This window comes from Bombus pyrosoma, linkage group LG14 (genome assembly GCF_014825855.1).
Source record: "Bombus pyrosoma isolate SC7728 linkage group LG14, ASM1482585v1, whole genome shotgun sequence".
Classification (NCBI taxonomy): Eukaryota; Metazoa; Arthropoda; class Insecta; order Hymenoptera; family Apidae; genus Bombus; species Bombus pyrosoma.
Window position 1 is genome coordinate 2,436,654 of NC_057783.1, and position 14,731 is coordinate 2,451,384.

The 14,731-nt window shown below is 29.0% G+C and overlaps 2 protein-coding genes across 4 annotated transcripts in view; one reads left to right on the plus strand and one right to left on the minus strand.

Moving 5' to 3' along the window:
* The window catches only part of LOC122575149, a 35,436-nt gene that overhangs the window by 4,660 nt on the left and 16,045 nt on the right, over positions 1 to 14,731 (minus strand). The gene's annotated exons all lie outside the window — the stretch shown is intronic.
* Positions 188 to 13,551, plus strand: LOC122575143 (telomere-associated protein RIF1-like). 2 transcript variants are annotated; one of them, XM_043743694.1, is made up of 16 exons: positions 188 to 924; positions 1,009 to 1,311; positions 1,482 to 1,685; positions 1,804 to 2,098; positions 2,162 to 2,508; positions 2,587 to 3,181; positions 3,267 to 3,469; positions 3,569 to 3,712; positions 3,803 to 3,968; positions 4,048 to 4,255; positions 4,343 to 4,566; positions 4,695 to 5,093; positions 5,188 to 7,803; positions 8,006 to 9,567; positions 9,651 to 9,936; positions 10,043 to 13,551. In XM_043743694.1, the coding sequence occupies exons 2-16, from the start codon at positions 1,214 to 1,216 to the stop codon at positions 10,757 to 10,759; spliced, it is 8,064 nt and encodes a 2,687-aa protein (XP_043599629.1). In that variant the 5' UTR covers positions 188 to 924; positions 1,009 to 1,213; the 3' UTR covers positions 10,760 to 13,551. The 2 variants fall into 2 exon arrangements, with proteins under 2 accessions (XP_043599629.1, XP_043599630.1); XM_043743695.1 differs by having other exon boundaries at positions 4,695 to 4,982.

Below are 14,731 nucleotides of genomic sequence, written 5' to 3' on the forward strand. Positions count from 1 at the left end.
TAAAAGTAAACCAAATAAATAAAAGTTTGTAAATCAATTTCTTATTATCTCTAATAATTTCTAGAAAAAATTATGTTTGAAATATTTCAATTCATTTCAAATATATTATTTACGAATACAAAAGTTCAAATCTAATTACTATAAATTTGGTATTTTCTTTTAATTAGTTTGATGTGTATATTTGGGAGGAAGTACAACAAACGCGTACATGGTAAGTACATACATTGAAGTAGCATATAAAGGAAGTACAAAGCTTTTTAAAAATTATTTCAAGGAAATATAAAAGTTATAAATATAAATAATTGAATGGAACCTGCTAAAATTTATATTTAAATAAAGTCAAATAATATCTTGCTTATAAATAGAAATTGTTAATAGAAATTTTTAAACAACATTAAACAAATATTCAATTTTATCCTTGTTCTACCTATATAGTCATGGATCTGTACATTACAATTTACAATGTACATTAGTGCGTCACAGTCGAGTGAGTCGAATCAACTTTAGTTTCAGTTTAATATTTCAGCATCACGTGGTAGGGATACATATTTTGGCGGACGGACGATTTTTACTGATACGCATTTTTCGAATTGTATTACACAGTTTACAAAGTGCCTCTATAATTTAGATACGTAAGAAAATAAAGGATATCTTTGTCTTAATAATTAACATGATTCCTTGATTAGATGTAGCGAAAATCTATTGAAAACGGTATCTGAAGTTTACGTGCACTTTGCAAACTCGCCGGGAATGTGAAACGTTAAACTGTTGTATACCCAATTGTATCTCTTTCCAAAAACAAAACTTGTTTTCGTTGGTTGCATTGTGGTTTTCTGACGCAAAGAAAAAAACGGGGAGAGGGAAAAAAAAGGTAGGAGAAAGGAAAACGTAAACAGAGAAATGAAGAAAGAGCTGAAGTAGAAGGTGTGTGGCAATATGCGCTATGTATTAATGCGTACTAATACTTAATAATTGCTTACTACAACCTGTTTTCTCGGCTGTTTGTAGGAGATAGTCTTTGAAGATATCGAATGTCTATAAAAAAAGATTTCCGAAGGGAATCAGTAAACAATTTCATTTTAATTTCATGTGATATATTAGTAAGAGCGCAGAAGATCTTATTTTAATTTTCGTGGAAAATTCTTCGTAAACACATTTTTCATGAGATGAACGAAATTCCATTGTAATTCTTTGAAAGACGAAGGTTTGTAGAATGGCTTCTAACATGCAATCTTTCCCGCGAATGCTGAAAATGCTGCGGGAAAATAGCAATATCAAGGAAAAACGTGAAGCTTTAACCTATATCCGCAGGTACGAATTTCGATATTTTTATCTGTAAATTCATATATATATATTACCTTATTTTATGTATACCATACCATATTTTAATTATAATAATATTATTAACTTTTTTATATAAAATATATTGTATTGTAATATGTAGATTTTATAAAACTTGCTAATAATTATGTTACTTTCAGCAACAGTAAAAAATTAGAATCTACAAAATCTATTAAAGAAGAGCAATATAAGGAATTATGTAAACTGGTTATAGATGCATTTGCAAATGGAAATAATGACATACAGAATGAAGCATATGAAACATTAAATGTAGTTATTCAGGACTTCAAAGATCATACTTTAAATTTATTTGAAGCTATGTGGCAGATAAGTCCAAAAAATAGGTTTGTTTATATAAAATATTTAAATTTTAATAGTTCTTGTTATTGGTAAACTATAATTTTATTGGTTTATGTAAGCATTAATAATTTCAGTAACTTCTTTCAATCATTGCAATTTCAGATTAAAAATTCTTAAGTTATTAGAGGTAGTTGAAGACAATGCTATATCAACATTTGCTTATGACGCATATGCTGTAAACTTCTTTAATAATTGTATGTGTACAATACAAACAAATACAATGCCATGGACGGCGTCAAATGCATGCGTAGATAATCTACAAGCATTGATAGATGCGGAAAGTAAGCCACTATCAGATGACCAAAGGGTAGAAGAAGAAACAATTAACTATTGTATAACTTTATTAAGAAGATTGTATAAAGTGGCTGCAACAACATCAGATATTAAAGTCCAAAGAGTATGTAAGCAATATTTGTAATATTACAAAAATATAAAAATACTAAATTGAATGTCTTTACAGTTTCATGCCCTGTTAATGGATAAAGTAATACTGTTAGCTTATATGGGTCATAAACGACAAAGAGGTCCTGCTTTAAAACTTTTACAACAAGCTTTAGCTACAAATATAGTATCACATGTTCGTACTAAACTAGCACCTGCATGGACTCGTTATATAGCAACATTACAGTCTACATACTGCAAACGTATGTTACTTTTAGTATCTACATGTGAACTAGATTGGGCTACACAATGGAATGTTAGTATCCAGTTTCTTGGTGTGGACCTCCATCGTGGTGCTGGTTTAATAAATAATTTATTAAGTGTTGAAGAAAAAGCATTTAAATCTACAGATACAATTATACGCAGGTACATATAATGCTTATATCAAAAATTATATTTTTCAATAAAAATTAGAAATAATGATGATAATATCTTATGGTACAGGCAAGCATTTCTTTCATGGAAATTACTGGTGGACAATTTTGCTTTAGACCCACAAGAACTTGCTACTGCTAGACGAGTAAAATTGTTATGTATTCCATTGAATGCCAAAAATAGTAAAACTGAATTAATAGCATTAACAAAGTTAGAAGTTTGGTGGCATGTAATTATTAAGCTTTATAAAGACATTCATAAATTTGTTAATCCTGTAATCACACAGTTTTTAAATTTTTGTTTTGGACCTCTTGGAGATACACCATTATTATCTTCAAAGTTTGATGTGGTAGCCTCACCAGGAAAAAGATTTGTTAAAACAAAAGTTGTTGCTGTGGATGCTTTATGTCAACTTCTTGTCACAAAACAAGAAAGTTATACTGCTCCAATTTTGGAAGAAAGACTTCCGCATCCTATATCTGATACTGTCTTTCGAGAATGTTATAAAAGTATAATTCACAGTGTAGGGGAAGCTCTGCTTGTACTGAGCCAACTTACAAATGCAGAAATGAAAAACAGATATCAATTTGGTAAAATACTATGGGCAAGCTTAGTCAGTTATGTAAAAATTAAAATTCGATCAGAATCAAAAATTGCAGAAAAGGTTGGTTTAAATATTATTAATAAAAAAATACATGACTGTTTTAAAATGTATTTATATAAAATAATTGCTAAATGATATTTTACAGGAGATTATGTATAAAGATATGACACGGGTTATTACAGAATTAACAAACTATGCTGGGGATAAACCAATGATTAAAGATTTGATTCTTGACACAATCTTATTTGAAATTGCTGATTTAAGTACAGATTTTGATTTTCAAGATGATACATTGTCAAAATTGGTATTCAACCTTCTACAAACTTCATTTCTAAACAAAGCTGAAAAGTGAGTATTGATACAAATATATATTAGTACTAATACTAGTGCAACATATGTTATTGTATAAAAACATGCACTGAAACATATTATAACTGTCTCTTTAAGGAATCATTATAAAGCATTAAAATGTCTTATTTGGCAATGTATTAAGTCTCAAAAGAAAAATGTGTATTATTTGCAAGCATTTAATTGTCTGAAAGAAATGCATGAAAAAATATATTTACTATTAAATGCAGAAGATAAAAATGAGTAAGTTATAAGTAATTTAAAATAATAATTAATATTAATTATAAAGTTAATTTTATCTTACCTTTTTATTATTTTTACAATATTTTTTAGATCTGTTGTTCTTGAATTATGGTTTATTTTGGCACATGTATTAGGAGAATACATGAGTGATATACAAGAAATTAATGAAGGAAGTACTACAGAACATAACTTTAAAACTGTTGAATCTATTGTAGCATTTCCATTTATGTATATGCATTTGGAAGACCACAAACAGGTTAATTTTATTAAATAATTCATAACTTCTAAATTACATACATAAACTTTTATCTTAGTTTGTATACTATTTATGGTAGGTTCAAGAAGTAGCAAAGGCTTGGAAATGTTTATATAAGCATTTCGAAATGCGAACAGATCTTATAACAACAGTAAAATCAAACGAAATTTTGTTAAATATTGCAAGTATTATGCAACATTGTTTAACAGAAAATGGAGAATCTTCTAATCTTATTTTAAACTGTTTAGACGCTTTGCTGAATACTATCAACTATAAGCTTTTATTGGGTATGTTAATGATTTAACGGAAGTTTGGAAAGAAACAATCTTAATGAATGTATAAGATAAATATGTAATTTTCAATCTAACTTTCAGCGAATACAGAAGTTCCATCTATTATGCATCTTATTGTGGATCTTGTCATGTACTTTTTATCCCATAAAAGAATTAAAGAATGTGAACGTGCTCTTAAAGCACTGTCAGCAGTAATTATTACTATCTATGGATATAATGCAGAAAAAGTAATATTATATTTGCTCGTTTGTAAACCTGCTATTGAACTCATGCTTCAATCTGAATTAGAGATGCTACATAAAGAGGTATACATACTTTTTAATATTCTTTTACATTTAATTGATATAATATACATTTAATCGATGAATATTCTACAATATTTAATTGAATATATAGTAAAAATAGAATTGACCTTAAAATATTTAATTTGTAGATAGCAAGTACATGGGAAAGTATAATTATAATTTTTAAAGGACTTGGTAAACTAATAAATTATAGTCTTCTTTCATCTTACAAAAAAATAATTATTAAAGCATTAAATCATTCAAGTCTTGACATACAACTTCAAACAATGTCTCTCTTTCAATTGAAAAATGTGTTACGTGATAGTCCTAAATTAATATTGGAAGAAATTGAAAAAGAAGTAGGGAAAAATAAGATATTAAGCAAGGCTGAAATTACAAAAATGAAAAATGATCAAATTGAAAAGTCACTAAGCCAAGTAAGTACTGTTAGTGATTTCTTGAAAGGAATTAATAGCCAAAAATTAGTTAAGGAATCAGAACCAATCAAAAATACAGAAAAGAAAGTATCAATTGACACTGATTCACAGGTATATACATATATATATATATACAGGAATTTATGTAATAATTGTAAATATGTTTCTTCTGTAACTATTATACTTTGCATTTTTTCAATTACAGGATTATGTTTTCATTAAAACAGACTTAAAGTTTGATGTCAATCGCTTGACAGAACACCAGAAAGAGTCTTTCAAACGAAGGAAAGAAGATATTGCAGCATTGTATAATGATTTGTCACAATCTTCATCACAAGATACTCAAAATTTACAAGAATGGTTTGATAAAAAAAGTAAAAGTTTAGGAGAAGCAGAGAAAGATCATAACAAAAAGGATAATATTTCAATAAGAAATATGTTGGACGATGATGCAAATAAAGAAAACAAAATTGAAATGAAGGAATTAGAAGCAGTTAGTAAATCAACTGTTGAAAATGATACAAAATCAACAGACAATGTTGAACAAAATATACCATTAGAATCCGTACAAAAAGCAAAAGATAATGCTTACAGTAATGAAAATTTGCTTATAGAAGAAGATCAAATGATAATAGTGAAAGATGTTTATGACAATGCAGATCCAAAAACTTCAGCAGATTTAGATGCTAATACACAAGAGAAATCTTTAGAAAATAACGATGACAAAAGTCTATCTCCATCTATGTTAGATAGTAGTAAACGACGCAATCGCTATAATGTTGCTGTAAAGCCTGCTACTCCGTCAAAACTTGAAGAAATTGTTTACAATCAACCGGGACAGTCAAACACAAATAAAATTTTGCGAAGCACCTTAAAGACGAAATTAATCCAAGACAAATGTGAAATAATTAATAAACAAAATGCATCGGAAAATGTAGAAAATAAATTGACCAAAGAAGAAAAAAGAGGTATTAAACGAAAATCAACTTCAGATAGTGAAAGCGAAACAACTAATGCGCGTCAACGAAGGAAAGTTCTTTTAACGGAGACAGCTAGTGATAGCGATAGGTGTAAATCTGTAGAAAATGATAATGCAGTAACGAGTGTAATAGCAATTGACGAAACGAATTTAAGCCAACGTACTAGGAATGAAATATCTCGTTTACGTATAAATATGGTATTTGACAGTCCCTTATCACGTAGTCGGCGATCCAAGTGTTGTGATGATAAAAAGCAATCAGAAGAAAACAAAGGTGCTAATATTGCAAAGAGAGAAGCGAAACATAGAGGCAGACCTAGGAGATCGGATAAAGTTGAAGTTAAAAAAGGTGAAGATACAAGAAAGATTTTACAAAATAAAAAAAGTAGTTTAGAAGAACAAAGAAAAGTCGGAGAAAATACAAAAGAAGAAACTGCAGAGACAGAAGTTAATTCAAAAAGTATACCAAATAATAAGTGCGATTTACTTAATACCGAAAGAGCTATTGAAATTAATGATACTGTTCAAAATATTAAATTTACTGAAGGTAGAAGTCACACTCAAAATGATGTGGAAGATGTAGTTGAAGATTCACAAGCATTATCTAAATTAGATAAAAGTAAATCAACAATAAGGATTGAACTTAACAAAATTGAAGATACAAAAACTATTTTATGGAATAAGAAAAATTCATTAGAAGGAGAAAAAGAAGTAAGAGAAAAGAAACAAGAAGAAAATGTACAGACAGAAATTACTTCAAAAAGTGCTAAATGTGATTTACTTTATACAAAAAAATCTACTGAAAATAATGTTGAAGTAGTTAATAATAATAAATCATATAGTGAAACACAAATTTTAAATCAAGATCCTAAGTCCATAGAAGGGAAAGATCAAATTAAAGATGATGCAGAAGATATAGTAGAAAGTTCCCAAGAAACATCAGAATTATTAAAAAAATGTACTGAAAAACAATGTTTTATTAAAATTAATAAAGTGGACGATATTTCTTCTTTGATGAAATGCTGTGATGCTACAGCTGAGGATGAGGAAGTAGCTAAAATTGTTTCAAATGATTGTGATAACGACAATATAGAAGTTCCTAAAGATAATGTTAAGGAATTTGAAGAAACCAATGAAATCAGTATCAGTGAACCAAAGATTTCAACTCCTATTATCGAAAATAATTTATGTGATAATGAAAAGGATAGCGTATCTGAAGTGCAAAAAGTAAATGATGGATCATTGCTTAAATCTTTGCTTGAGTTATCATCGCCTAAAAGTAATATCAAACGCCAGACAAGATTAAAAATCTACTCAGCGCAAGGACGTGCAGCTCATATGTTAGGGTTAGTAACAAAACAAGCAAGAATGGAAGTTGAAGACTCTGTAATAAATTTAGATGAAGAACATACAGTTAAAAGAGTAAAATCCAAAGATACGGACAATGATATGTTGCTTGGAAAAAAAGAACAAGCACTTATGTTGAAAGAAGTTGATAAAATAACAGCAACATGTAGCAGCAGACAAGAGAAAATTTTTAATAATATGAGATCAACAGATTATTGTTCTTCCCCCCCAATAAAATTATTTTCTAATTTGAAAAATGATGGAGAAAAAGTTTTCACAAAAGCTGACAAATCAGTAGATTGCATATCTGCACAAACTGATGCTCAAATTGATAAAATAGGCGAAGAAACCATGCTTCAAGCAGATGAATTGCCAATTCTAGAATGGTCAAGTGCAAATCCACCTTCATTGACTGCATCTCCAAGTGCAAGTATATTGAAACGTCAACGTCAATATATTCCAGAACCTGATCCTGAATCTGTAACTCCTAGTAAGGTAATCTTTTTCAACTGTATAACAACAGGCTATTTGATAAAATATAAAAATATGATTTTATTTATAATATTATTTATAATTTATATATTTTTATAATTATATTGATATGTAAAATAATGTTTCTAAATATGTAAATATTTTTTTATGTAATCTTAGAATCCATTAAGACATGTTGATTGTGATATATTATATTTTATTATAGCGAAAAAGAGTAAGCTTTGCGGATCCTCCAGTTTCAAAGGAAATGGGATATGAAATTACATCTACTGACTCAATCTATAAAGCTATTAAATTTACTTCACGTGGACTAGTACGTAAGGATTCGCCATTAAGGTTAAAACAAATTAAGCAGAAATTGATATCAACAGATTCAGATAAATTGGAAAAAGATGAAGAAACTGATGTGACAAATGCATCCGAAGTTGACATACAATGTGAAAGAGAAAACGAATTATTAACAAAAATAGCTGAAGAATTAGAATATTCAGAGAATGTTACTATAGATACTGATGTGCAAATGTGTAATTCTGTAGAAGATGAGTCAACAAATGCGGTTCCAATGCCAAATAATATTAAAATTAATAATTCAAATGTTGAACTTGAAATTACCAAAGATTCAACGTTTTCCAAACATGTAGAACCGACATTTACAAATAAAATAGATCAAAGTCAAAAAGATGAAATTTTGGAAGTATCAAAAGATTGTAATGTTAGTTTAGAAAGTAATGAATTTGATCATTCAATGACACAGGAAGACATGTTTACTGGAATAGATACTAAACATAATGATTTTGTTGAAGGAAGGACTTCTGATGTTGATACAAGTGCTATACAAAATACATCTATTATGAATAATTCATTAGATCTGCTGAAATTCAATGTTCAGGACAATTCTATAATAAAACATTCATCAGAAAAACATGCGAATCCTGAATATTTGGATGATACAATAGATGCAGAAAACCTTACTGTATTGAATTCTTCAGCAAACTCAGACGAAATTTTCTGCGGAAAATTAATAAGGACTAGTACACAAGCAACTGAGAATACGCAAGAGAATATGCAAGAACAAGATACTCTACCCGTTACAGATTCAGTATTTGGAAGCTTACCTTCAAGTCAAGACAGTCAGAATACAAGCGAATTTAACGTAGAAACTCCACATCCAGAATTATTAGATTCTATTCAACCTATATATCCCACATTAATACTGTGTAAAGAACCTATAACATCTATCATTAATCATTTGACTAATCCTCTTTGGGTGCAACATTTACTTACGTGTTTTAAACATAGAAATGTTCAAACCATTGGGGATCTCGCGCAATTATCTGAACGCGAAATAAACAGAATTCCAGTAAAGAGTAATTCAAAAGTTGAATTTGTAAAAAGTGTTTTAAAATGCTTTGAGAAAAAACATGCTGAAAAAGTATCAAATAACAACGAAGTATCATGTTCTGTAAATATTAATGTACCTGCATCTACACGGAAAGTAACGACCGAAGATCAAGCAATAAAAAGCAGCACTGATGAAATACGTAATGAATTAATAAATCATATACCATTAAGCCAGTCAAGCTCTAGTACAGTTTTTAACAATGTTATAATCGATAAGAATGCATGTAAGATGTTTAAGGAAACAACCAAATCAGCTTCAAATGAATTGTCAAATATGCTTACAGTTGATGCTTCTAAAGCTAATTCTCAAGCAATGTATGAAGTTGCACAAACGACTGGATCAGAATCATCAAATGTGACAACTACGTATGTTAATAATAGTATTAAATTATGTATTTATTCTTTTTTCCTTTATGATGATTGTATAACAAAATTCTGTTTTTATTTAGACAAATTACGAATACGCCAGCATCATTTAAGGTTACCATTTCTACATCAGAAAATTCTAGCTCTTGCACTGAAAATGCAGCGACAACAACACAAGCAACAAAAACTGTTGGAACCTGTACTAGTATTGACTCTATTTATCTATCCAAAGCAGGAGCGAATAAAGCGACAAAATCGGTTGCAGCACAAATGGCTTTGGAAGACCTTCTGGATGAGATAGACGTTAACTTAGTGCTAGAAAGTGCAGTAAGGAGATGTACTCCAGAAAAACTTCTTCTACAATATAAAGTAAATATTTTGTTTGTATTTCTGTATGGCGTTTTATCACAGTTCTAATGCTAATTAAAAATTAAAAGATATTTAGCTGAAAATATACGATTATTTGTTTTTGCAGAACAAAATGAGACATGTATCACAGGTGGAACTGGAAAGTGAAACCATCAGAATGCTTGGCACTGAAAATAGAAAAAATTCTAATGAAGTAATATTGAAGATGGCATGCCGTGCTTGTGGAGTGAATAAAGTTTTGCTTCGGCTTCCTGATATTTTCAGTGCTGACAAACAATTTTTTGTAAAAGTATTGAATACATATAGAAAAAAGATAAAGACCAGTGATTGTTTGGATATTCTCGATTTTAACGAAGTTAAGGATGCTGTTTATGAAAAATGTATATCTTCAGAACTTGCTGAAATGTTGTCCAAAAAATTGAAAGAAGAAGAACAACAGGGAATAAGGAAGCCTATGACAGAATTATCTAGTTTGAACGCTATGTTAAAAAGAATGCCAATGGATGTAATCATTAGCCATACAGTCGCAAATGATGAATTAATACCACCGCGTGTCGTTTTAGATATAGCATTGCAAAATAATAGTCCATCTGACATAGCGCAAGCTTTGGAATCTCAATCTTCTCCTGTTATGGAGAATATTTTCAGTAAACTTTGGTCTTCCCAGTTTGCAGTCGAATGTATCGAACAATTCTGTGAATCGAAAGAGGATTTATTAAAGATTTTTGAAGCAGTGAGTTCGAAGTTCAGTCGGGAAGATCTTCTCCAAGTATTCTATGAATCTATGAAGGCTAAACTAATGGTAAAACAAGAGAACGACTAAAACAAGTGTTTTTATTTACTGATCGATTCATGATCTTTGTGTATGATATTTATTATTAATATTATTTGTAATTCTCAATGATATGATCCTTGACAACACTGACATGTATTATAGTATCGTTTTCTTCGCAAATTAAATTTTACGGAGAAATCTGTCGATAGTATTATGTTATGGCATGACATATATTAACAGCTTTGTACTAAGATTTATTAAGAGAACAATTGTCTCAATGATTTAATATTTTAAAATTCTGGTTGTAATTATATCGAATATCATCAATATCTGACTTAACTAAATATGCTTATTATATTTGTTATGTTCTCATGTATTGTTTATTATGTAAAAAAAATAACATTTTTCATTATTTAATTTTCGATTATTTTCACATTTATTTCGTCTATTTCGTAAAATCAATAATGTAATATGCAATAGCTCCAATTATAATTGGACGTATTATTTTTATCGATAATTTGTAATTCCAATTTTGAGAATATAAAAGTAGTTACTTTGTATTATGTAATTGCTAGCTTACTCATACAGAAAAGTACTTGAGACGTGATTATAAACTGAAACTTTTTGTAAATGTTATATCATATAAAAGAAAAATACCCTCTAAGCATTCTATTTTAGTTAAAGTTAGAAATGAAAATTCAACTTATATAAATCTACTACACAAGCTACATATACAACGTCTATTAATTTTAAAGTATACAATATTGTAAATATTACGGATGTAGATTAACTGTAATAATAATTGTTGAAAAAATACCAATATAATCAGTTGGCTATGTATTGGTTACTATGTTGTTAATCTGTTTAGAAGTCAAGGATCAAATATGAATAGTTAACACCTAGTTCTTACTAAATTAAGATAGAAATTTCAAGTCTTAGTTTTCACAAGATTCCTTGTCTTAATTTAGGAAGAAAAGAAGAAAAAAATTGGAACAAAGTTAGAAAAAAGCTTTTGTTTCAATGTAAAAACTGTTCAAACTTTAAAGTATTTTGCACAGACTGGTACTTCAGAGATTATACATTTAAGTACTCTTTTTTGCGTATAAAGAAAAAGAAATCTATTTTGTATGTAGTCTTTTGCGACTGTTTGCATTGAAAATGGAGGAGAAAGAAAGGATAAAAGCATAAAAAAAATGCATGTGTATTTTTAAACGTGAATTGACCAAAAGACAGATTTAAATAAGTTCATATTTTTTATTGAAAGCTTGTTCATAATTAACAGTAACCTGAGAAGTTTAATTGCTGATATTAAAAATATCTTATATCAATAGATTTCATGAAATCTCTCATTATTATTAATCGTATCTCCACTGATTGTAATAAAAGCCAGCTATTTTTATCAAATGCTTTATTATTCTTTAGGATGTATATGAATATGTATAACATCTCAACATTACATGATCTGTGAATAAGAAGGTTGTTATCATTTGACTGTTACCATTCTTACGTTATTGTCAATTGCCAGTTATTTTCTCTCGTACAAATAAGTAAATTTATTCGTTAAAATTTTTCTTGTCATGAGATTCATCTGCAATGGATATTGAGCGAGTACTAACAATTGATTTGATTTGACATTTTCATGTTGAGATGTTACATAGTTTAGAAGTAATGTTGTACATATGAGATAGGTACCTTGACACACAAGATGCACATGTACCCGTCATATCGCTATAATAATGATAAAAAAAAAAAGGATACATATAGTAAAAAATATAAAAAAAAGAACGTTAAATATACAATAATGGATGATTACGAACATTTACTACCGATTATAAAGAATGATAAGCTTTAAATATTAGAAGTAAGCATTTCTACAACGTTCTTTAGATATAATAACGATATATTTATCGTTATAAGCGCATGCAAATATCGATGTGAGATGTACGAGTGCCTCGAACAAGTAGACAATTATACATTTTCAAAGATTGACATTTTGCAAACGTTCAGATCTTACTTTACGAAAAACAAGATCTAACAGCAACAATAATAATTTTTCATTGTTATTCATTATCCCTATAGGTAGGGATAAATCGATATGTGTTCATGATTAGTCATTTTTTTCGTATGTCTCACAAGTTAGTGTTTTAAGTAAAATATGTTAAAAAAAGACAGCTTGCTCCTTTCTGCGTTATAGTTTGGTATGATTTTTCAGCACGAAGGAAAACAAAATTTCTTCAGTTTTATTAATTAGAATTTATGTTTTAGAATTTAATTTTCGGAAACTTATTTTTCCAATGAACGTTCTAGCCATTAATTTTTAAAATGAAGATTCTAAAAGAGAAAGAAGATGGAAGAAAAAGGAGGAGAGAGAGATCAATCGAAAGTTGCACCAATTTTTTCTTTTTTAGGATTAACAAGCACAAAAGCAATTTTGTTGCACGTATCTTTCCAAAGAAGTCTAGTTTATGTAGTAATTTGTGGCTTTTAAATCCTCAAGATTTGTTAATTGGAAAAAAACCTGCATGTGATAAAACTAACTATTTATTTATTCGTGTGAATATGAAATTTAAATTATTGGCAGATATCGTACTTCTCTTTATCTAATCTGATCGAAAGGAGCTATATATTTCTGCTAATGCATTAACCATATACATATGTGTAAACGATTTCAGTTACAGTTTAAACGGTATATACATAGGTTTTGTTGGGTCTTAAACAATATGATACACGTAACAATGATAAATTGTATAATAGATTATACACGTATCCATGTGTGACCTGTAATGATAAATCAATATTTTATACAAATTGATAAGACACAATAAATAAATTTTATAATCGTCCTGTGTGCATTTTATCTGAAAACCTGCTTCGCAAGACTTGCAGACATTTCGCGAGTGATTTTGATTTTCTCCATTTCTATTTTTAAAAGCAAAGTCGCGGTCATTTTCGAAAAATCTACTATTATTATATCGTTCATGCATAAAGATCACAGCGGTAATTTTATCAAAATTCAATTCGTATTTACATTCTATGCTTATAAAATATTTAATTTCATCTTTCTTTATTTGATTACTTTTAAACAGCGACAGAATTCTCTTTCTGCAAGAATGTAGGTTTACTTTTTAGGCGCTTACATTTTATTTCGTCTTAAAACATCAATTTTGAAACGCGAAAATAATTCTTTCCGTATTATTATTATTATTTTTATTTAGTCCGTGCCTCTCGGCTTTGGACGAACTTTCAGTTTTCTTTACAGCTCTTTATTGCACTAATTGCCTTCTTATCTCTAATCTAACACTAATGCTTATAATCTATCTTTCCGTATTAATATCTATCATTTACAGCAGCGAGCATCTATTTTTAGCTACGGTGCTCCATAAATGCGTTTTCGTGTAAAGCCGTAATCGCGTACGCGTCTTATTTGAGACATTTATCCACGCTTATTGGATCGAAATCAGAGAGATACGCGTTCAATTATATTTGAAATTGTATATTCCCAAAGAAACTTGTATCAAAATACGATGCCCGCTCTTCGACGTCAGGGGATGCGCGCCATATTCTGCTTCTTATAGCACGTGTAATCGATACACGAAATCCAAAGAGTTATGTATTTATTATTCACATTCTATTTTTCGTCTAACAAACGTAGGAAAAAAATAATGCTATACGTATGATGTACGTGTTATAGAACAAGTCATCGAATTAAATCGTACGTGTATTTGTAGGAAATTCAAACGTGCAAAAGTGCATAAAATATCCAAAGTAAAATGCTCGTTATAATATTTATCATATGAGGCAAAACTTCATTTAGATTCCATTTTCTTGGACTTGCTCAGTGGGATATAAATTAAAATATAAAAAAAGCATATACGGACATCTCTTTTTTTTTCAGGAATGATCGGAAAGAAAGGCTGGTAATTATTAAATTTATATTGTTATCTATATTATCGAAATTATGCAAATTTTCTTTAAGATCAAACAGAAACGTCTTTTCCCATTTATTTCAAAGTACTATAA